At 42.4% G+C, this 23872-nt stretch overlaps 1 protein-coding gene across 1 annotated transcript in view; it reads left to right on the forward strand.

Moving 5' to 3' along the window:
* The window catches only part of FOXP1 (forkhead box P1), a 230729-nt gene extending 208665 nt beyond the window's left edge, over nt 1–22064 (forward strand). The window contains exons 11-17 of the mRNA XM_009284364.2: nt 1212–1413; nt 1520–1599; nt 2248–2349; nt 7009–7130; nt 9226–9295; nt 12928–13091; nt 18985–22064. Of these exons, the coding sequence (XP_009282639.1) occupies nt 1212–1413; nt 1520–1599; nt 2248–2349; nt 7009–7130; nt 9226–9295; nt 12928–13091; nt 18985–19129 (885 nt within the window). The 3' untranslated portion in view covers nt 19130–22064. The remainder of the gene's footprint in view (nt 1–1211; nt 1414–1519; nt 1600–2247; nt 2350–7008; nt 7131–9225; nt 9296–12927; nt 13092–18984) is intronic.
* The last annotated feature ends 1808 nt before the right edge of the window (nt 22065–23872 follow it).

Here is a 23872-nt window from a genome sequence, read left to right on the forward strand (position 1 = left end):
CTGGTTACTTTCATACGAGGAAAATTAATACAGTACCTTACGGATAAGCATGAGGTGTTTGGGGGCATAGCTGAGTAGTGCGCCTCGCCTTCGTCTGAAAAGGTTTAATGTCCAGCAAAAAGGAATTTTAATCACGAACAAAAGTTGTAAAATTCTGGCCCTGTTAAATTCAGTAGGAATTTTGCTACCGACTTCAATGGGGTCAGGATTTCACCAATATTATTCACAAAACCGCCTAAGGGAAGGAAATGTGGAAGTAGTCAGAGAGCCCTTTTCTCAGTCGTCTTTTCTGATGTTGCAGTTAAGAGATCGGATTGTTTGTTTAAAATACTTCAGCAGGAGTGACCTATTGAGACAGAGCATCGTCTTTCAAAGGACGTCGTAGGGCAAAAAGAAAGGGTCGGGAAGGAATGTGGATGCTGGTTACATAAATAGGGTTGCGTATCAAAAACACTTGACTTGGGGCTGGGTTTGATACACAATCCTAGAGGCCGCTGTGTTTTACAGCCTGCTGTGGCAAGCTGCCGTTTGTCCGGGGCTGGGCTTCGTGCAGGTAACGCTGATGCCTTCCGTCCTAGGAGGAAAAAAGAGTGGCGCCACTTCTGCTGGGCTGAATGCTTGCGGTATTTCATCCAGTGTGATTAATTAAATCATTCCAGTGTTAACCTACTCTGGGCTTTGCTTTTAAAATGGATGAACTGAGGGGAAGAAAAAAAAAAAGCCCAAATGCTGAAGAGAGAGTTTGTATTTCTCCCTAGTATGTCCCTAGGAAAGTCTTGCCTTTTATTTTAAGCCTGATGCCTTCAATGAAATATCCAAGAAGACTGATTAGAAGCCATGCATAATGATAGCATGGAAATAAGAGATGCGTGGGGTTTAGATTGTGAAACAATGGAAATAACATCAAATACTGAACTGATTATGTACTGTGTGAGATCTTATTTTAAGGTTTAGATAAAAATCCACAATTTGTAGTTCTGGCAGCAGGCTACGTTACTCTTTTTTTAAAATCTATTTGGAAATGTATACATTTATTTCCCTTTACTGGCTCCTAATGGAGATGTTACAACAGCACTTTGTGTTGAAGCAGGCGCTCGGGCTGTGTTGTCTGCTTCGAACTGAGGAAGACTCCGTTACCGAGAATTTTCTCTGCAGCCCTTAGTTAGCCAGAAATGCCATTTGTAACGAAATCCTCGTCCTTCCCTCCGCAGCTGAATCTGGTATCGAGCGTCACGCTTTCCAAGACTGCATCCGAGGCGTCTCCGCAGAGCTTACCTCATACTCCCACCACCCCGACTGCGCCCATCACTCCCGTCACGCAGGGACCGTCGGTCATCACTACCACGAGCATGCACAACGTCGGACCCATCCGGAGGCGGTACTCGGATAAATACAACGTCCCCATTTCTTCAGGTAAAGGGGTTCTGGTGGCACAGCCCCTTTGGTGGGGCGGCTTGCTGTTGCCTGCAGCCTGGCAGTGGCAGGCTGTGATGATAACAGAACAACTGCTCTTATTTAGCAGATATTGCCCAGAACCAAGAATTTTATAAGAACGCAGAAGTTAGACCACCATTCACGTATGCATCTTTAATTAGACAGGTAAGCTGAGCCAAACACACGCATTTGGATTAGAAAAAGAATATCTCCCTATATGTGCACACTCTGGATTAAATAGATTTTCAAACCTTTGGTATGTAAGCGTGCTCAAAAGCTCAAACCTTTACTATAAGGGTTTTTAGAACTGCAATATATAACATAATTGCTTTTGATTAAGTATTACAATACGATGTGATTATTAGGAAATTCATTTCACACAACAGTGAAAATGAGCCTGTTTAAAGATGGCAAGTCAATTATCACAAGCTACAGTAATCTCTGATCCCTAGAATTAATCTGAGCTCTAAATAATTACTGAGCTTTAATCAGCTAGTGAAATGTTTTGCATTTCTCTTTGATTCTGCTTTATGAATGACTAATAAATTAATATTTCTGTAAGGAAACAGAAATAAAAACTCAAAACAATTAGATAATTCCATTTTGAATTTTGCCATTGAACTGTTAAATACAGCCATTAATCTTAGTTCATATTGTGAAAACCCTCCTTTGGATTTTTTGCTCCAAATCTCTGCTTGCTTGCTTCTTTTCTTTCTTCCTTTCTTTCCTTTTTGTATTTGGTAAAATAAAACTGTGAGTGTATTTTGTACTGGTGTGCTCATAAGTGATCTTGCAATTGCTTTGCTTCACAAGGCCATCCTCGAATCTCCAGAAAAACAGCTAACACTAAATGAAATCTACAACTGGTTCACGCGAATGTTTGCATACTTCAGACGCAACGCGGCGACGTGGAAGGTAAGCCTTAGCCCGCCTATGCCTCTTGCCTTTGATATCTGACATGTACAGAATAGACATTGCTGATGACATAACAAATTGCAACGACATGTGGACATGAGAATTTAGATCGGCAGTTTTGTCACACACTGGGTGCCTTATCTGCAGGAACAATTTGATATTTGGCAGAAAAATTCTTCTGCCTTTGGAAACCACTAATTGAATCCCCATTATTGGCTTTTATGTTCGGTGTTTATGCCACGAGTTCCTCTGTGTGGTTGCTGCTAGCACTGAAACTCAAGCCCTTCAGCTGGAACGTATTAGGGGGAAAAAAAAAAAGAACGAGGTAAAGTTATTGTGTGAGTAGAAGATACACTGTTTGTCTTTTTAGTTATGCAGACTGTAATCACAACAGCCACTTTTTTTCTTAGTGTCTGTAGATAAGTGGATTTCTTTCCTCAATCAATTGACTCTCAACTACATATACAGATCTGTTATAAACGTCCTTTTTTTTTTTTTTTAAATCACACAGCAGAAGCTTATTGAACATAATATACAAGAAGCAAGCCCCACAATAACAATTGTGTTTAAGAAAAATAAACTTGATATTTGGCACTTCAATTTCCTACCATAACCATCTTAGATATTGTTAGATAAGAGGTCTGGGGAGTTAATCTTATTTTATGTTTTGGGGGACACCCCTTATATATACCATTATAATAGCCACACTGGCTTCTGAAGCTAGCGCAATTACAAATGAATGAATCAAATAATAGGATCTTGTATCGCTGTAAAAATTGCACCCCTGGTACTTTGAGCCGCTCTTAATCTAGACAACTCGGTTGCTCTCAAACAACCTCAAATGACCAGGCAGGATGAATATGTCCCATACATGCTGTTTCATCAGCTCTTTCTGATTTTCCTGTCTCAGCCTGCATTTAGGATTAATTCCTTCAGAGGGTGAAGCTAAAAATGGTCCTTGGAAGTTAGCTTGGTTTTTAGTAGCATGTTTTGCCTTTAATTCAGATCCCAACGCAATTTTGTACATTTTTAACCTTGGTCTAGAAGCTCTTAGGTTCAGGAAAAGTCTTGTGATTGCTGCTTTGATTCTTCACTGCAGTTGGAAAACATGAGCAGTGTTTCACTTTGCAGCTTCCTTACTATCCAGAAAGGAAATTAACTTTCCCTGATTTAAGATCCTTTTTAGACCTGCCTGTCTTTTGCTGCTGGAGTGGTTCCAGTAGGACTTTTCAGCAGCTGCAGGTGTGGGTGCTAAAGTAAAAATCCTATTTAATTCCAGCAGCAAAGGGAAGGGAGGTGGAGGGGGGAGTGGAAGAAGGCAGCAGGCAGGCCTGGCCGTATCTCCTGCGAGGCTAGTTTCAGGAATTGGCTTTGTGCATCATGTAAAATCCAGTCCCAGAAGCCTCCTGCACTTACAGTGTGCTTCTGCAGAGGAGGAGGAGAGAGGCCGAGTTGCAGACCCTCGGGCTTGCAGAAGGGCAAGGTGTGTCCCGGGAGGCAGGTACCATTTAGAGACCCCTCCTGGATACCTTGACCTTGTGCAGGTGTCCAGGTCCTGCTTCACCTACCTGGGAAGAGAAGCTTCACCCCAAGTTCCACCAGCCCTAGCAAAATTGGCAACCGCTTGAAGTAATGGAGGTTTTTGTGCTGAAGACTGCTCAGATTTATGCCAGCCTTCAGGAACAGCGGGGATGAAAATGCAGCTCTGGATTGGCATGACGGGAAGCCCACAGGGTGCAGAATAAGCACAAGGGGCTAATTGCAGAATCAGAATAATTTGAATATATACGTGCTGATTTGCACTCACCTTCAGCTAATGCTTAGGGGGCATTTGGGTCAGTGTTCCCCAAGTTTAGGGTCAGGGTTTGGTATGGGCAAGCTTCCCTGAGCCCTCTTTCAAAAACACAGAAGAGTGCAGGAATAAAGACCTTTAAAAAATGAACCTCTCTCCCAAAATGCAGTACAGCAGAGCCTGAGCAGTTATTAAAATAACAAACCCTTTCATTTACTACATTCAAGCATGTTCAGGGTAATTTTTCTGCAAAAGTGGCTTGCATACAAATATTTTTAACAAGGTAAATATGTAATCTTACAATAATAGCTCCTAATTTTTCTGTTAAGCTGATTGCTGGGGGAGCACTGTGAACTGGTTTTGACAGGTCAGAGGCAATGTCTGTTTGCTTTTATTTTTTGGAGTAATTTGCTGGCACTGAGTTGCAGCCATGAGGCACAGGCTGCAGGTGTGGCTCCAAAACGCTGGGGTATTGTTCAAATAAAACTGTTAGATAGCAAGTATCCAGAGGCAGGGGAAACAAAACAATTTTTTTCTGCCATGAATTCCTTAAATAAGTCATCACGTGGAAAATAGAAAGCGAGGGCAACACTTCATGGACGTCTTGCAAATACTCAACTTGTCTGTCTCAATGTATTCAGCAAGAGCCCGATCCAGCAGCCTTAACCATCAATTGCACATTGACTTCAAGAGAGCAAGAACAGTCTGTAAAGTATTTCTCTGGCATTAAATTTATTTAAAGAACAACACAAATATTTCTGCTCAGCCGTGTATTTAGAGACTATTTACAAACTCTGAGGACTCACTTCGCTGAACTTTGCTGTGTGCATTTGATCAACTGCTGTCTGAACTACAAGATCAGCTTTCACTGGGGGAAATAGCGTTATTATTCTTACATTTTGCTCCAGACTTGACAGTGTTCCCATTTTCACAGGAAACTGGCTGAGTTACCCAGATGTGGGCCGGCAGCCCTGTGTCAGGTTGCACTAGTGCGGCACCCACCAGCAGTTGCTGAGCTCGCTGATTTTAGCCAGTAAGGTGTTGGGCATTTGCATGTTTTTCCTCCACCTCAAAATCAGGGATTTTGCCAAAAATTTCAAAACTAGTGAAATCTGGGGGAGGTGGGAGGGAACCAAAAAAAAAATCATTAAAAAATAAGAACAGAAGAAAGTAAGGGCAGAAAGAAGCAGCCCTGATGGACAGGTTGACTTTCTGCTAGATTTCTGCCTGGCTGAGAAGAAAAGCGTATTGAAGGTTTATTTTTCCACCGGTTCACAAGCAGATCAGTGTGGAAAAGCCAAAGCGCCCGGACCCTGCCACAGAGCCGGGATTGGGCACCTACAGCCAGAGGAAACGCGTTTGCACTCGAGCATCTGCTGAGAAAAGGCATTTCAAGCCCTGACTCTTCCCCTGTACTGGGGACAGGGGTGTGGGGACTGTGCTAGCGACTGCAGAGAAATGGAAAAGTAGCAAAAGACTCTTAGCCTTCCCCTCCCAGGCACACACACACCACTGCCTCTTAATTTACATGACAAATGCACTGTGCGTACCCTTTGTTTGCACAGTGATTTAGACATTCATGATTAGAGCTCCCTTTCACCATCCAGACCCGATGTTCATTAAAAAAAAAAAAAAAGAAAAAAAGAAGACGACGACGGAAGGAATAAAAATTGTAGTCTCTTGGTTGCCTAGACCCAGGCCATGTGTTTGGCTGGCATTGTGCCTGCTAACGAGTCAACCAGATTGACTAAATCAATGGTGCCAGTGATGATGGATGGAGTTTGTTCGCCTGCATATTTTCAGCAAATGGCTTCTTCTGTTTTCCCTGTTTACCAAGCCCCTTTCAGCAGCGCTAGGGACAAGCTCCATGTACAAATTCGAGTGGCTTTGTAGTAGGGTATTTGCTCAGAAAACTCCTAAAACGGGGAAGGAGCATGGCACTCCATTTGAGGAATAACAAGGCGCTTGGCACCGTTTCAGAGGGAGCAGAAACAGAAAAGCCACAGCTTGCCGTGATATAGCGAGGTGTCTCATTATGTCCGGCTTCAGCAAAGGTCCGAGCACGTCGGAGGGGTTGGCCGGGCTCATCCTTCCCCGGCACCCAGCTGCAGAGAGGACATCCGAGCACTGGATGCCATGAGCGCGGGTCCCTCTGGGTGATGAGCTGTGGGGATATTATCACTTTGTTTCGGAGAGCCCTCCTCATGTTTTCACTTGGCAGAGGCTCAGATCAGTCAGTACAGTAGTCTGCCAGAAATAGGAGCCAACTTCCATATAAGAGCAAGCCGTGGAGGCAGGAGTCAGTGCCGTGCCGGCCGGTGGGGTGCTGCCGAGCCCCCGGTCCATGCCGTGGGTGTGGAAGGAGGTTCAGCACCTGATTCGCATTAGCCCAGCTGCGGGAAACTGCAGCAACACCAGCTCCAGCGTGCCTCTGCTAAATTGAGCCGTCCGTAGTTACATGAAATCCTTTCTAACTGCTTTCTTTTCCAGGAGAGGACAAGTTTCTCTTTGCAGAGCGTATATATTTGTTCTGAAAATGTTTAAGCAATGTTCCTCTTGTGTTCTGTATGAAATGTGCTGTATTATACAACATGCATGCTTAAAATGATGGCTGTTCTCATTCACACTGGGGATAATTGATAAGAATAACTTGAATTTCTAATCTTGGGTTTAAGCTTTTATATTTATTTTGTCTTTGCAAAAATAAGATGTAAAGAGCCGGGGAAAGCAAGCGGGTGCGGGGAGGGGAAGGGGCTTAACATTGCAAAATGAGGACTGTCAAGCTGACTGTGCTGCTGTTCTTGGACAATGATGAGCATTTTCTCATAGAAAGTTTTTGAATGTTTTCTCTTTTATACTTGCTGCAGAATGCAGTGCGTCATAATCTTAGTCTTCACAAGTGTTTTGTGCGAGTAGAAAACGTTAAAGGGGCAGTATGGACAGTGGATGAACTAGAGTTCCAAAAACGAAGGCCACAAAAGATCAGTGGGTATGTCCACCATGTTTGAACTTCTTAGCCTAGCTTGGATCATGCTTACAGTTTAACGTAGAGGCTTTTGGCTGCTAGCTGGTGTTAGACCAACCACAGGTGGTTTCGCATTGTTTCAGTTAAGGGAAACCAAGACAAACATCTCATCACTACTGTTTGTATGCCCACCAGTACCCTGACCCTGCTTGCTTGGTGTTTGTTGCATCACATGCTAGTAGCTTTTAGGTGGCAATGCATATTAACCCTCACAAACCATTTGCTTATGCTTATTGCATTTTATTTTCTTTTTCCTTTTCCCTGTATTTGATGTCTGTTCTGTCCCCGATCCCGTGTCCCTTTGTTTCCACTTCATCTCCTTTGCTGCTGCTCTTGTCCCAGGGTGCCATTCGCACCAACCTCTCACTGCATAAGTGCTTTATCAGAGTAGAGGATGAGTTTGGGTCCTTTTGGACTGTTGATGATGAAGAGTTTAAACGTGGCCGTCATATTCAACGAGGCCGTCCTCGAAAATACTGCCCTGATGAAAACTTTGGCGAGCTTGTTGCACAGTAAGAGCTTTTACTTGCTTTAATTTTTTTTTTCTGCTGTTGCTTTGCTTTGCATGATTTACCCATCTCATGTAGACTTGCATTTCACGAAATAGTGACATCACCTTTGCTGCTAAAGAAACTAAATTTTGGTTGTTATGTGTATTTTGTGTGTCCTACTCTGATAATCCAAATGCCTGTAGTAATGACTCTACTTTGACATGTTTGCTATAGCATTTGTTTATAGTGCAATGTAGACTAAAATAATTATCCACGCTAGTGCAGATATGCTGCTGTAGGCCTGTCAGGAAGACAGATCTATGCCAGGAAAGGCTTCAGATAAGTTTTAATTCTGATATTTTCCTTTGCTTTCAGTTGTATGCCTTGTTTTGCATAGTGTAAGGTGCTTATAAGACAGAAATGCTGAATTAACTTTATAAAGTTTGAAAGTGCAGTGAGACCACCTGTAAAGATTATAATCAACAGGCCAACCTGTGTCTACCACAACCATGCACAAATATTCCTGGGGTTCCCAAGGCAATTTTCTTTGACCTTTACTCGAAGGCCATCTCTCCAGGACAACTAATCCTTGCTGGTCCCTGTGGGAGAGGCTCAGTTAAGACTCTTCTCACCATGATTTACTCCCACGTGAAAAACCAAAAAAAGAAAATGCCCAGTGAGCAATAAAACTTTTTGGAGATTTTTTGCATTGGCACTTTGTACCTAGTTTGTATTCAATGATTTTTTTATTCTTTTTTCCCCTCTGGTGGAACCAGTGATATTTAGATGCCCGCTAAAGAGAAAGCAGATATGCTTGGCGTTCATTTTCTTCAAATCCGGCCCCTTATGTAAAATTAAGGTGGCTAAAGTAAGGGTCCAAAATAGCACACCAGAATATTTTTTATTAAAACGGCCTTTAGGGCAGCGTGTTGTTTTGTGCGGTCCATACCGTTCCGCTGCGGTGCAGCAATACCTGCCGTCGTGCCTCCATGCCCACAGCCCCAAACAGTTTGGGGCGATGGCGCAGGCAGTCCCTCAGCGGGACCACTCGCCATTTGCCTGGCAGGAAAATCCTCGCTCGTCGCGGTCCCTCTGCTCCATTGCGAGGGACTCTGCTGCCAGCGGCTCGGAGAATAACGTGCATGAAGTAGTATTTAAAATGTCCCGCGATGCTTTCGATCGTAGCCTTCTCATGATGGACCTTTACATGGTAACTGGCTCCCAGACATGATGAATATTGGAGAATTTCTCCTGAACACAACTAAAATGAGCAGAGATGCCAAGATGTGCTACTAACGCAGGGTAGTAGAACACATGGCGAGGTAACGTCGAGAGATAATGATGTTCCTTATTTAGTAAAGGCAAATATGATAACTGTAGCCTAAAACTCAGATATTTTCTTTAAATTAAAAAAAAAAAAAAGAGGAAAAAGAGAAACGAGAGAGAACTTGTGTGGAAAAACAGTCTCAGCTCTAGTTTTCTGGTGTGGGAGGAAGCATTACATGCTTGAAACGCTCGCACAGAAGTTGGTTGCATTTAACTCTCCTTTTTATGTTTTTCTTATGCAGTAACCCTTCTCTTATTAAAAACATACAGACCAGCCACACCTACTGCACACCTCTCAATGCTGCTTTACAGGTAAGATTAATGACTGTAGCAAATATGCAACAGAGGCGTGTGTCTTCCCCACTCATTTCAAAATATATTAGCCTTGCTCTAATTAGATATTAAATTTTAATTCCGTTAAACTTTTTTCTTAAGTGCATAAAGCATCATAGTCCCTGGAGGCAAACACATATCAGGCTGCTTCAGCATTAGCTAGATGCTTAGCATTTTGAATATTGTGGCAAAAAAATTAAAAGTTCACTTATTAATATTTATCAGCAGTATCATAATTTCCATCCTCTTATTTCAGAATTTCACTTGAGGCAAAAATACCACAAGTGTAATTACTCTAGCACAGCTATTAATGTGCTGAATGATAGGATACTGCGGCACGTGACCTTCTATTGTTCATGGGTTTAAAGAGAAAGCAGATCATTTTTCCCCCTTTTCTTTTAAGGGCTATTTTTGCATATCTTCCCGTGGTTGGTAAAAAATAAATGTTGTAATTCCTACAGAAAAAAATCATTTTTATTGGTTTAAACTGTACTGTAATTGTAAGACAAAAATTCTGGTTTTTCATGATGCAGAAATACACAAAGTGTCGGTGCACAATTCATAACTTGCAGCCTAAAAGTGTGCGTGTCTCCAGCCCTTTTTCATGTGCTCTATATCAGGTTGGCATTTTTTTCCCCCTCTCTACAAATTCCTGAGTCTATCTCAGAAACCCCAGGTAAAGTCAGTATTTGCTATATGAACCAAAGATCCAAATGCATTAACGTAGCGTGAATTAATCCGGGAGGCAACACCGCATGTGGTTGCACCCCGGTTGTTTGTTGAGAGGCACTTCTCGAGAAGTTCACTGATGGCCATGGATATTTGCTTGGGCAGCCGCGTTTTGTGGAAGGTTTAGCAGACTTCTCTTTTCAGAACTGAGAAACACATTATTAGGAGAAAAGCAATGTTCTGCATTTCTTCTAATTAATTGAGTTTATGCGGTAACTTCTGAAAAGCAAATGAAAGCATGTTTAAATGAAGCAACTGTAAATACCATTCATTAGTAACTTATTTTCCCTTGAGTCTTGTGAAGTGTGATTTTTAAAGACTGCTTTGTCTCTTGAATAGTATTAAGATTACAAGCACATTTTACATTCATGAGGCTGAAAGGCAAAAACGAAATGATCCTGCATTTCTTCACATTGTTAACTATGTGACTAATTTCAATTAATATGCTTATCATACGGAACTGTTCGTGTTTTATTTCTGAAACACGTGTCGTCGTCGTCATCTCCATCCATTCTTGTCTTTTGTGATAACCTCCAAACTGTTTCCATTTCCCACTTTTCCTGGAAGTGGCACGTACTCGTGCCCCCCCATAGCATCGTGTGAACTGAGTTGGGGGAGAGAAGAGCCTGGGCCAGATTTGCTACGGCTTGTGTGGCCCCTGTAGCAAATGGGGGTGAGCGATATTCATTGCACTGAGACAGGTCCTCGTGTAGGCTGAAAATACACCGGCAGGTTCCTCGCTCCTCTCCCCCCATTGGGTTTTGGAGGCAGAATCCTGGCGGGTGCTCGGGTGCTGTATGGGGGTTTGGGCGAAGCCGTGCGGGTGGCCGGTGCCGTGTGGGCAGTTTGGACCTTGCTTGGGCAATAACCTTCCTCCTAGGACACAAGGCTGCTTTACCTGCCAGTGCCTACGTTCAGTCTAATTAATGGTTGACGAGCAACGTTCCCCTGGCTTTTGCGGGCATCTGCAAAGACCGGCGTCTTTGCACATCCCCATGAGTGCAGCGGCCACCTCTCCGCAGGCCAGGGGACGGCACGGTGTGCTGTGTGCCGCCGGGATGCCAGGCTGTGTTTTTCTTCTCCTGTGGGGTGGCAAAGCCGCCCCTCTCCTTCTCCCAGACCTCTGACATCTCCTCCATCTGTTTTCCCTCGCGGCCAGGGAGAAGAAGCAGCTCTCTCCCCCCTCTGTGTGTGGAAGGTACGGGGACTCCAGCTCTCACCAGTGCTCTCTTTTCCCAGCGGGTCGCCGGAGGCTCCCAAAACACCCCCCTCGCCTATTACTATCATTATAGCAGATACTCCTTGTGTCCCACCTCTCGCCCAGTAAATTGCTTTACTGCAATTACAAGTTATCACTATGGGTGAAGAACTTGAGTCATTATTTTGCCAAGTGCAGGAAATGTGAACCATTCTTTGCATCCCCTAATCACAATGAGTTTGCCGGTTGTTGAATCAAGAAGATAAAAATAATCCTCCCCGTTAGAATAGCTTTAGTAATCACGTGTGACACACAGGGCTGCACATGGAGAGGTCAATGTAAGGAAGAATAAAAGGGGCCGTGCTCCTGAAGATGCTGCAGTCAGGGCTGGTCATGCCCCCCCTTCCCATCCCATCCCATCCCATCCATCTCCCCCCCGCCCGGTCTCTGGCTGTGCTTGCCTGGGAACAACTCTGCCGGCTCGGGATGGCAACAAGCAAGGAGTTTTGTCCCACGAATTAGGAGCAGGCGAGAGCGTTCGGTGGGGAGTACGTTTGCATGAATTCCCCTCCCACGGGCAGGGTTTGCATCAGGCAGACCTGGAGTCTGATGGATTTTTTTGGCTCTGCTGCCGCAGCCGGCTGACTTTCCCCCGGAGCAGGTCGAGCACTGCCGAGCCAGCATCCGTGGCTCTCCAGCACTGACATGGCTCAGAGAGCTGCGGATGATGTCAGCCGGATCCGGCTGGGATGGGTGAAATGGTGAAATGTCCTTCGAGTCCCTGGGCACTACGGCCTTGGAAAGCCATACATCCCATCGCCACCATACGCTGGGCTCCTCTGGGGCTCGGGGCTTCTGCGCTCCCACCGCTGCCGTGCGGGGCACAGGACTGTGCTGTCAACATGAGCTAATGCTGACACACAGTAAATATTAGCAGGCAGAACGGTGGGAATCAGAAGGAAAATATTTAACAGTTCATTCTCTTCCTACAAAGATTTCCATTTAGAAAGTTAATGCCAGTGTGCCTCTGCATGGTATTTCTTTAGAACAAGGAAAAATCGAAATAAAATGGTCAGATCTGTAATAGCTAAGGTAAGAGCTGAGCTGCTGAGGCTTAAAAAATTTCACATGGACTGGTTCAGCTCTCGGGTAGGTCAGTGCAACTCGGGCTGATCCAGTTAGTGCTGACCACAGCTTCGCACTTGTGTCATGAGAGAAAAAACAAACTCGGTAACGCTGCCCTCCCGCTCGGTGCCTGTTTGCTCTGGTAGGCAGGAGTTATCAGCTGAGCGAGTTGTAATTTTTTTCCGTTTCATTAAAAACAAAACCCAAACCCAGACCCTAAGCCACAAAAAAACCCAAAACCCCAAACATAATCTTGCAAAATGAAAATAGGAAAAGGACTTTTTATTTTTTCCAGGGGGTCTAATTCCAAATAGGGAATGGAAAGCTCCGTCCTCTCACAAGCCAATACAGCTAAATACACGCTTAAACCCAGACGTAAATGATGTTAAATTTCCCTTGGTGGAATCAGGGTAATACCTATCAGAAAGCACAATATTTTAAAAAACGGTAATTGCAAATAATGTAAATGTGGAGAATATTTTGGAATAAGTGAGCGTGTTGTGCAATGTGTAAAAATGTTAGTCATGGCTCTTCATTTATTTGTTTGTGTCCTTGGCAGGCTTCAATGGCTGAGAACAGTATACCTCTATACACTACTGCTTCCATGGGAAATCCCACTCTGGGCATAGCCAACGCGATGAGGGAAGAGCTTAATGGTGCAATGGAGCATACGAACAGTAACGGGAGTGACAGTAGTCCAGGACGTTCCCCTATGCAAGCAATGTAAGTACGGCAGAGGTGCGTGCGTGGCTCTAAGCATTGTCTTACCGTCTGCTGAAGTGTGGCTCTGGAGGCCTTTGCGGTTTGTTCCTGAGGTTCGTGGATGGAACAGCAAGAGCAGACATCTCCGTTTGGGGACATGCTTAGGTTGATTAGAACATAAAAGGGCCGTTTACCAACTTCCACATGAAACCGATCAGCTCAGTGCAGTCTGACAAGCACACAGAGCTATAAAATTGTTACCGTGTTTGCAATTCTCTTCTTTAAACCTTGCAAAACCTCATAGGCAACTGCTTTCTTGGAGAAACAAAATCTGATGTCTCTCCCCTTCCGTCCACGCGACAAGCGTGCCGGTGGGGCAGAGCTGGGAAATGGGCTTGTTTGGCAGGTCTAAAAAAAACCACTCGATGCACAACGGTCTTGCTAAGCATTAACGATGGCACACGTGAAGGTCTGCGTGATTTATAGATTGCTCTTAAAATATCAAAAGGAAAATTAATAGGAGCATTATAGCAACAGACGGCAGTATAATGAGTGCATATATAACCACATGAAGTAATGGGGGATCGCCATCCCTGCTCAACGTGAACTGCACCCGGGCAGCGAGCTGGTGCAGGAAAGGGTAAGGCAGGAAAGGTGTGATGCCCTGATGGGTGTGTTCGGTATTTATGGGGTGACAGAGTGAGTTTGCAAAGCTGTAAATTCCCCCCTCCCCTCAAATTACATACTGGGTAATTGGCGGCTGGCGAGGAAGCTGGAGTTTATAAGTCTTGTAGTTCTCTAAAAACTCTACGGAGCGGTTGGCTACTTGTGCGAGTGACCGCGTGCGAGGGCCGCGCTGCCTTTCTTCTGCCTGTTCCTTAAAATGGGCTGTAAAATTACTGGCTGACTTGCCACGGCTCACATTACGCATTAAAAAGAGAACTAATTTGTAGTCTTTTACTTCAAAGTAATTTGAATAAGGGATTTACAAAAGTAAGTCTAAATCAAAAAGTAGAAAAACATTAACCTAATACCACGATAGTAATTAGTTGTGAAACTAATTAGCATTTAATGGCAAAAAAGTTTCCCACCTGCATAATGTGTTATCAGAAGGGAGGGGGCACGAAGGAATCTGAGGCTCTGGATACTTTGATATTGCAGCATTTTAAATCGGTGCACAAAGTGCTTTGGGGAAAAAAAAAAAGCTTTAAAGATGGCAACGTACATTTTTAATTAATAATTAATTTAAACATTGTCTTTTACCATTTACTTCAAAACATTCAAATAATGTGTTTAGCTTTTCCAGTGATTGTTTGTGCAGTATTAATTATCTCTCCCAAAGTAGCGTTGCATGACACACTTTCCGTCTCTCACAAACGGGTTCATCTTGAGGCAGTTTTAGTCACAATTTGTTATCCTCTGCCTGTGACCACGTAGGGCCGGCGTGAGGCAGGAGCGGAGGGACGTGACTTTTCTCCAGCAACAAGACTTCTCCCAAGGGTTTCTCCTGGCCTAACAGACAGGGATGAATGTTTATGATGTTGCGTTAATCCAAGTAATTATGTTTTTGCAAGTTCAAGGCCAGCGTAGTTCATGCACTTCTCATTTCACCTAAGGTTTCGTTGTCTTTGAAGAGACTGCGAGGAAGGAAAAATAAGGGAGTTAAAACAGGCTAGGACATCTTCCAGAACTGTGCATAGCCGTGGCCTTTGTTGCACTTAATAATCATCTCTTAGCATATTGATACCAAGGTGAGGGGCACAGAACAAATACTGGAGAGAGAGGAGGACAGGGGGAGGGATGCCTCATTTTCATTATTCACCAGAAAATCCAATTTTCTGTTGTAATATGGAAATGATTGTTTCCTGAGTGTTTTCATTTTCTCAGAACTGATAATATATGTGTTCTCTGCTGAACATTTCTTTTTGCTTAAGTAAAATGTGGCTGGGTGATGTTCCAATACCAGCCTCTGAGCTTCCCCATTAAAATGGTGTTTCTAAGTAGTTTGAAGGGATCTAAAGCCAGAACACCATTCACACGTCGCGGGGTTTACCCTGTTTACCAAATAAAATCATGAGTCAACAGCAGATTTCCAGATGCCGTGCAGCCTCTTATTTTCTGTAAGCCTGCTTTGTTAATGACATTCTCAGTTTTTTTCTCAGAACAGATTTCCTTGTCATGATGCAAATTATTTTTTAAACAATTTCAGTATATTAGAATAAATCAAGCTTTAAACTTTATTGTAAGGTTTAAAGGACCTTGTTAACATGACAGCTAAGAAGTCTAACACTTCAGCTGAAGTCTTATTACTGCTCATTCGTTTCCTTTTTATGACACATTGAACCACGGCTAGGGTTGGGTTTTTTTTTCCCTTCTCTCTGCCTCCTTTTGAAACACTAGAAAGTAGTCGCATAATTACAGCTTGAGGACATAACACTTTCATCCTGATATGCTCCAAAGGTAGCCACAAAGCAAACTACTCCATGCTGTGTGCACCACCAGAACTCAGTGGCTTTAAACAACAGTCAGCTTTATTAAAAACTCCTCTGTTCCCAGAGTGGACAAACAAAAGAATTACTCAGTTGTGAAAAGAAGGGGAATCTGTGTTCAGCAAGGTTATTTATTGTTAACCCCTTCTGGAGTCTTAGGCGTCTACTTAAAAGGAATGTGCTGAAATTCTGCTACTCTAAAGAAGAAATAGGAAACCCTTTCCTTCCCCCCCTCACCCCCCCGCTTTTCTTTTTGCCTAGCCCAGCATTTACCTTTTCTGTAATTCAAGAGACTGAATTCTTTAGTCTCTAAAGGAAGTTTTCCTTCCCCGGTTTGGGGTTTGGGTGAGGTGGTAAATACAGATTCAGACTTACTTGAGGGAGACGAAGGTCTCCCTTTGCCTTTGAGCTTATTTAAGCTTACTTATTTCAGTTGCTCTGAAATGTTTGAGTAAAATCACGGATTCAGTAAGGTTTCCTCCTCACACACCACTTTGTGGTGTCAACTGGCACAAGGAGTTGAATTTTTTGTCGTCGTCGTTTTCCATGCAGATCTCTCCCCAGGGGGTTGTATTACCCAGATAACCCTCCTAATTTGGGGGATGGAGTTTTTGCCAAGCTCACTGTCTGACGTTTGTCCAACACGTGAGCTGCTGGAGGAGGCTGGCGTGGCTGTGCCTCCCCGTGGCTTTGTGGCCCTCTCCGGCTTTGTCTCGCTCGGGGTCAGGCAGCCCTTTTCATAACTTGGTGCTTGCTTTGCTTTTCACTCCTGAAGGTATGTTTTTTTCGATTTCTGGGAACCACACCAAACCTCAAAGAGAAACTCAGTTAAAACCACCTGGTTTCACCTGCTTTCATAACAAAACCAGAAGGGGGGCAGAGCTTGCTTTGGAAAGGTTCGGGGGCCTTTGAAGGAACTTTCACAGCATTTCGGGTGGTTGTGAGCGCAGCAGGTACCTCTCTTATCTGCCGGCCCCCGTTCACTTCTGCCCTCTGGCCGAGCACGAGGCGGTGCGGGGATGCGGTGGGACACGGAGACGTGGCCCCTGAGCAGCCTTTGGAGAAACTCCCGTCCATGTGCTGAGGCCACCTCTGCTGCACGTGACATGCGTTCTCCTCTCTCCTTTGAAAATTTCCCATCTGCGTTTTCAAAAATAATACTTCAAAAAGAAAAACCAACCAAAAATAAGCCCAGCAGCAGCATCAAAACCAGAAGGCCAACAAGCAAGTCCTTTAAATTAAAACAGCAGTAAAAAAGATCACTGCCATAAAGGCCGAGTAGCACACGCTTTATCGGTCTCTATGTGTAGCCGCTCTTCCCCCCTTTTTCTTCTGGTTTTCATTTTATGTTTTCTCCCAAGTGAGGCCCCCACAGCCCATTCATAATATAAGTTTTTCTAGTTGCAAATAATCAGCATGGTTTCATGTTGGCTCAGGCCACGAGCTGCCGGGAGGGTTAGCACATGCACACCTCTGAGATGACGATCTGTTTGCGAGACTTTTTATATGCTTATGCTAATTCTTAACCTCTGATATTTGAATCGTCTCCTCCCAGGTTTTTTTTTACCCCCCCTTTTTCAATAATTAGGTCAAAATTGTGTGAGCAATGTCTCTCTCCTTGTAATTTTTGCAAAAATTACACGACATGCAGAAGAACCTCTTTGCTCCCAGGGATGTGTTGATAGGACACGTATTTGTGAATTTGAAGGGAAAAGGTGTGTGTACGTGGATGCTGCATCACTTCTCCCCACCGTTCCTTTGTTGGATGGGCTGGAAGGTGCAGTTAATACTTGAGTATCGATCTAGCACTTTACAACTCAAGAAGTTGAAATATGCAGGGACTTGAAAGGCATTCACAGCTCATGTTAAAAATGTGTGTAGTCAGCAAGTTAGATGCTTCCTAAACAGATCCAGGCTCAAGCCGAAATAAATAAATAGGGTGCGATACAGCTTTGCACACTATACAAGCGTACAACTGCTTCACCCTGGTCACTTGAAATAGGCAGGGTTACCTTCGGCTCGTACGTGGATACTGAGTACCTTTTCCCTGGCTGGTGATTTATTCTTGCTGTCCGTCAGTGCAATGGAGTACAAACAGTATTGTCGTTCCTATCCACACAAAACATAAAATAAAATGCAGCTATTTTAAATCATTCATTTCAAAGCAAAGCTGTGCAAGGAGAGAAGTTGTTCTTACAAATGAAGGTTCGCACTTCGGGTTATGTTTTCACGTAGCCTACATGAAAGGGTTAAATCAGCCTGCATGGAGAAAAAACGAGACTCTAGGAGGTGGATATCAACTCAATGAGAGACAGAGTGGGACTTGAACTCATTAACACTTTATTTTAAGGGATTGCCTACAACATCAATTATTTAGGAAGCAAACAGGGTCTCCATTGCTGTGTCGCATTATTAATACTTGGTAATGTCAATAAAATCCTACTTTCCTATAAAGTCCCACCAACAAGACACTATTGACTCACATGGCTATTTTACATTTCAAAAGCTGCCGAACAAAAAAAAAAAAAAAAAGGGTAATTTGTATTTGTATAGGATTTGTTGTAAATATGATTTACGAACAACATTTTTCAATTGTTATCATACCCGTTTTGAATGACCAAGCCCCGTTCCCCTGCGGGTTATTCACGTGCTATGCCGTAATGAGAAATTTGGCAGATCTCATCTCTTTAGTACATCCTTGTGCCCACCATGAGCTGGGGATCATGTTCTGCCTTGTTTACAGCTGACAGTGTTATTATTCTCGTTAGGACTGTGCTTTCTTATCATATTGTTGTGTTGAGCGAGCCTTTTCCTCTCTGTTTGTGTTTCCTGGCAGGGCTTTTCTTCCCTTATTGACAGTTTGTAAAAATATGCATTAATTTGGAGTTTAAAGCATGTATCATGGTGTCTCTTTGCTGTGTTTGCTTGAAGTTGATTAATGATAGAACCTCACTTGGGGTCGTCCTCTGGAGAGTTGTCTCACAGGTTCTGCATGTTAACGAGAGATGCCGCACACACAGCGAGCGATGATTAGCCCAGCCTCCGCCGGCTCGGCAGGCTGACAAACTGCTGCTTTGCTGTTCAGATGCTTATTCCGCTTATTTATCCAAAGATTGTATTAATCAACTTAATATGTCAGCTGAGAGCATTCTCTCTCGATCCCAAGACGGAAACCCTATCGAGGTGATCCTCCCAGAGTGTTTTCCCCGGGAAGTTGAGCGCTGCCTGCCCGGCGTAGCCTTCGCTTGGCTCCAGTGGCCGGCGCAGAAGTTGAGGGTCTTCTCCTTGGTGACCTGGAGCTCCTAGGCTTGGCACACCGGGTCTGAATGCCCAAACCACCTCGCCTTTCTCCCCAAACCACTCGAGCTGTCAGAACTGTTCTTTAATGAGCAACTTGCCGACTGACCGTATTTTCGTTTTTCCAGGCACCCCGTGCATGTCAAAGAAGAACCGTTAGATCCAGATGAAAATGAAGGCCCGCTATCCTTAGTGACAACAGCCAACCACAGTCCAGATTTTGATCACGACAGAGATTATGAAGATGAACCTGTAAATGAGGACATAGAATGAGTATGTCTGACATCGTTACCCTGAGAATGAAGATTGGAAGAACACGTCAAACTTAGCTGTGAAATCTCTCCATTATTGTACAGTCTGGAGGATTCTCAGTCCACTTTGACAACTATGAAATATGTTAACTCTTAGTGCCATCAAGTATCCCATTTGGGAGTATTTTTGATTTTTCTACTTTTTGTTGAAAAAAGGAATTTGTACTCTGTGCATTGGATGGACTTGTTTGGTACTTGGGATTTTCCTCTCTTACAGTCAACATCAGTGTTGTAAATTTGCTAAACTGATTCACTTGCATTTAGCAGCCAGCTGTGGACTGCAGGTCCTGCCAATTTTGGACACTTGAGGACATCAAACTGAGCATGTACACCTGAACTGCAGATCAAGTCTTTGCCCAGATTTTAAGGATTCCAATGGACAACATATTTGCACAGTACTGCATGTTGATTATCACTGCCTTTACTCCATTTTTTTTGTTTTTTGGTTTGTTTCTTTTTTTTTTTTTTTTGCTTCCATTTGGGATGGGGAAGGCCTGTGTGTGCACGTGTGTGGATATGTGTGTGTGTGCGTGTGAGCGTGTATATCGGGGAGGGGTTAAAAGAAAAAATTATCCCAAACTTTTTAATGTATTGCTTTTATTCCCCCGCCCCACTTCTCCTCTACCATTTTAAGTTCTGACCTCAGGCCTCATCTGGGCCCAGGGCCTCTCGGAGGCTTCAACGTTTTCTGTACTTTGTGATGAATGTCAATAGGTGTTTTTATTACACGAAGCTGAATGTCATTGAATCGTTTGTAGTTTTTTCTGTCATTCATTCCAGTTTCCTTCAGATGCCACCATGTTTTCTTTAGCTATGGGAAACATTCCATTTCGGTGTCTCCTTTTTTTTTGTTGTTGTTTTTTGAAAAGGTCCCAAATGCTGCACTATACATGTGGAAGGGTTGTCCAACGGAGAGAGAGGAACGAAGTACTGCAAGAATGAGAATGAATGACAGATGAACATAGAAACACTGTAGGAAGCAACACAGATTCATTCCACAAAGCAGTATTTTTAATTTTTTTTTTTTTGGTTTGGGTTTTTTGATTTATTTCTTTTTTCTTTTTTTTGGCAGCAACGGTGAATATTAGCAAATGCCACAAAATTGAACAGCACAAAGAAACATATGCAGCACCAACAGGGTTCACTTTTATTAGAGGATGAATAGTACAGTGGCAAGTTCTCGGTTGTTTAACACGAGTCCTAATGGGTCAACAAATCTTTCTGGAATATCTAAGATTACCGAGATGGGCACCTATACATTTATTATTACAATTTATTTTTTTTCTTTTTGCATTTGCATTTGCAAATAGTGGTTGGAAAGATGACTTCATTAAACTGTTATTGTACGTGGTGATGTTTCACGGTTAAACATCAGTTCAGGATTGCTTGGTGGCATTAATCTGTTTGAATACAAATTAGATTTCAGATTGAACTTGTTACGGGAGTTAATAAGGACGGAGCCCCACTAATGCTAAAGTGTTAATTTTCAGCTGTGCAAATCCAGTACTGCAGTTAAGATTGTTATGCAATATTACACCAGCCAGTATGGAAACCTCGCCGTAGGAGACAGGAGATCTAGGAGAGAATTTGCGCCGGGGCTTGTTAGGCAAAACCGGCAAGGCTCTTCAAAGCAAACATGACATACAGAATCTGTTGCGATAGGTCAGTAAACCTCGGTCACCAAACACCTAAACATTTTCATTCTGCAACCACTTTTCCGTCACTCATTTATTTATGTAGGACTGTAGCTTTTTTATTATTTCAAAAAGCCTTTCAGAGCTTAATTTATATTCTTCTTTGTACCTTTTTTTTTTCCTAAAATTACCAAAGATATTACACAAAGGTAAATTATGTTCTCTGTTATATGCTTTATCTTATGAAGCCAAATATCCTCTTATTGTTGATCAAAGGAGGTTGAAGAATTTAGAGGGAAATGACAAGATGTGGGCTATTGCTAACCTGAGAGGGAAACTGCTCCTTTATTCTAGAAAATTTAGAAGGCCAAGTAGATGTCTGAACCAAAGTTGTTACTTTTTATTTGCAATTCTTTACAGTGACCAAAATGAAAGTCTGTAAAGAGGAATCGAGGAGAGTTTTTGAGGCTAAAACTAGGAATCAGTGTTACTGGTGGAGCTATGAGAAGGGAGCTGGAGAAGGCAAAGACACTTATTTCGCAGAAAATTAGAGTATCAGATAAAGGAGGCAGTTTAATAAAATACAGAAGAGAACAGAAAAGCTCCCACAATTTAACTGGACCACATAATAGTATTTCTAGAATTAAATGAAAAAAAAATTGTTTGGTCTTTGGTTCTACAGATTGTGTGCCACTTCTGTTTCGGGACTGTGCTAGGATGGCGGCTTTAATTTTGGTTGATCTTGGCACATTTGCTCAGTTCTGTTTAGTTTTTGGTCAGCATTTTTCATAAGGAAATAACACTCCTGTCCACTCATAAGCTTTGGTACAAGAAATTTTATTGGCAGTTACTTTTATAAAACTCAACTCTGCTTTCTGTTTCAAGAGACAAAAAAAAAAAAAAAAGAAAAGAAAAAAAGGGCAGTCTGTGGTCATTTGAAACATTTTTTTTTTTCGTTTAAATTATATCCAGGCAGCTTCGTGACGTGCCGGCGGTAGCCAGATGGGGATCATGAGAATTGAGCCCTGTGCTTCTAAACTGAGTGGTTTGCTGGTTAGTTTGGTATTCAGAAGGGGATAAAAATCTGGTAGATTAGTTCATTCTCAGCATGTGTAGCTAGACATGAGTAAAGATAACAGCATGAGAAACTGTTAGTACGCATACCTCAGTCCAAACTGTTAGGGAATGAGTAAATAAAAAAATACATTTCACTCAGTTGCACTTAGTTGTATGTCTTGCATGCTTAGTCTAAAGACTGTAGCAAAAATAAAAAAAATAAAAAAAGAGAAAAAGAAATAAAAAATTAGATTTTAACACATCTGGCAGGTGTCGCAGCCTTGCAGAAGAACCAACTGAAAATCTCAGGCTTTACATCAAGCAAACTTCACTATGATTTTTACAATTCTGATTCTGTATCCCTTTGGATATACAGTTGCTTCTTTAGGGAGGGGTTTATTATGTTGTACATATATATCCCACTGTGTCACTGTGAGCCTTTGTCTTTTGGGGGGTCTTTCCCACTGTGTCTGTGTGAGCCTTTGTCTTTTGGGGGGAGGGTGGGGAGGGAGGAAAAGGTGGAAAGGTCCTTTTTTTAGATATCATTCCTCAAAAGGAATAAATGCAGACCTGTTTGTCAAAACACCTTTTGCTTTTTGTGCAACTGCTTTATATTAACTATACTAAAAAAATAGCTTTGAAAAAAAAAAACTACTGTATGTAATGGAATTGCAGAATACGCTGCACATGTATTTTATTTAGTTATCCTTGCTTTAAGAATATTGGATGACATTTGCTGACATGTGGGAGAAAATCCCTGACTTTTTTTTTTCAGCTTTTAAATTGTAACATAGTTGACAGATTTTTTTTTTCTCCTGTTATCATTGATCGAAGCATTTTTGTACAGTTTTTGTGTTTAAGCTGGTTTTTTTGATACTTTCCCACCCCTTCTGTTATCTTACCACTGCCTTTTCTGGCTGTCTTAAACAAAGGTCATATATTTGAAAGGAAAAAAAAAAAAAAAAGTCGTTTAAAAAAAAAAAATGTTTTTCTCCTGCTGCAGTAAATATTTTGCATGATGAATTCCAGGGTCACACTTTCAAAGTTTATCAGTGAAGTAGTGATTAATAATGGGGAGTGTCAAACTATTGAACTTTTGTATAAAAAAAAAAAAAAACTTTACAAGGTGCCAAGATGTAAAGACAATTTGTTACATGTTTTTTTTCTCAAAGAAAAGCGTACATTATGAAAGAGGTACCATGTATCAGGTAAATCGCTGTCAGGAATGAGAGTCAAAGCCTTCCTTGTCCACAAAAAAAAAAAAAGTTTGTAAATGTAAAACCTGTTAGGTTTCTGCATTCAACTAGAAGTGAAATGAAAAATCAAGGCTTATGTAGAATAAGTGACCACAAAAAAAATTACCTTTTTTGATTCTCACTCGCAAGAGTCCCGCTGCAGGTGCTGCACCGCTCTCCTGGAGCTCCCGCTTCGGGAAGAGACCGGAGCAGGGATTCTGGTTCTACAAAGATTGAAGATCATTAGCTATTTTATATATATGCATACATAAATATATATATATAAAGTTTTTTAAAATAATTTTGAACTATTGTAGTTTTCAGGTCGCCAATAATCTCACGTTCATTATAGCATGGGAAAAAAAAAATGTGTTTAAACTCTTTTGAAATCCTTTGGTACCTTTGGTTAATGAACTCAGAGTGAGTTTTTAGATGTTTCAGAAGTCATTTAGTATTCTAGTCTTGCGAGGTGAATTTGCAGTTAACGACTGCATTTTAATGGGCCCAGAACAGGTAACAAAGTATCTTCTACCCATAAGCCTTGATGAAAATGGTACAGTCCAGACTGTTAGCATGGTGCTTCGTGTGTATGTGCTGCCAGTAACAAGATTTTTTTTTTTTTTTTTGATAAGGCATAAAAGAAACTCATTCCTTACATCAACTGTAATTCCATCATTCCATGTCTGTTGATACAGACAATAAAAAATGTTGTGTAGTCAGTACTAATTACTGACATTATAGCATTCTCAAATGCAATAAAAATGCTGGTTGTTCACACTG

The sequence above is a fragment of the Aptenodytes forsteri genome, unplaced genomic scaffold, assembly GCF_000699145.1.
Source record: "Aptenodytes forsteri isolate BGI_AS27 unplaced genomic scaffold, ASM69914v1 Scaffold53, whole genome shotgun sequence".
Taxonomy (NCBI): Eukaryota; Metazoa; Chordata; class Aves; order Sphenisciformes; family Spheniscidae; genus Aptenodytes; species Aptenodytes forsteri.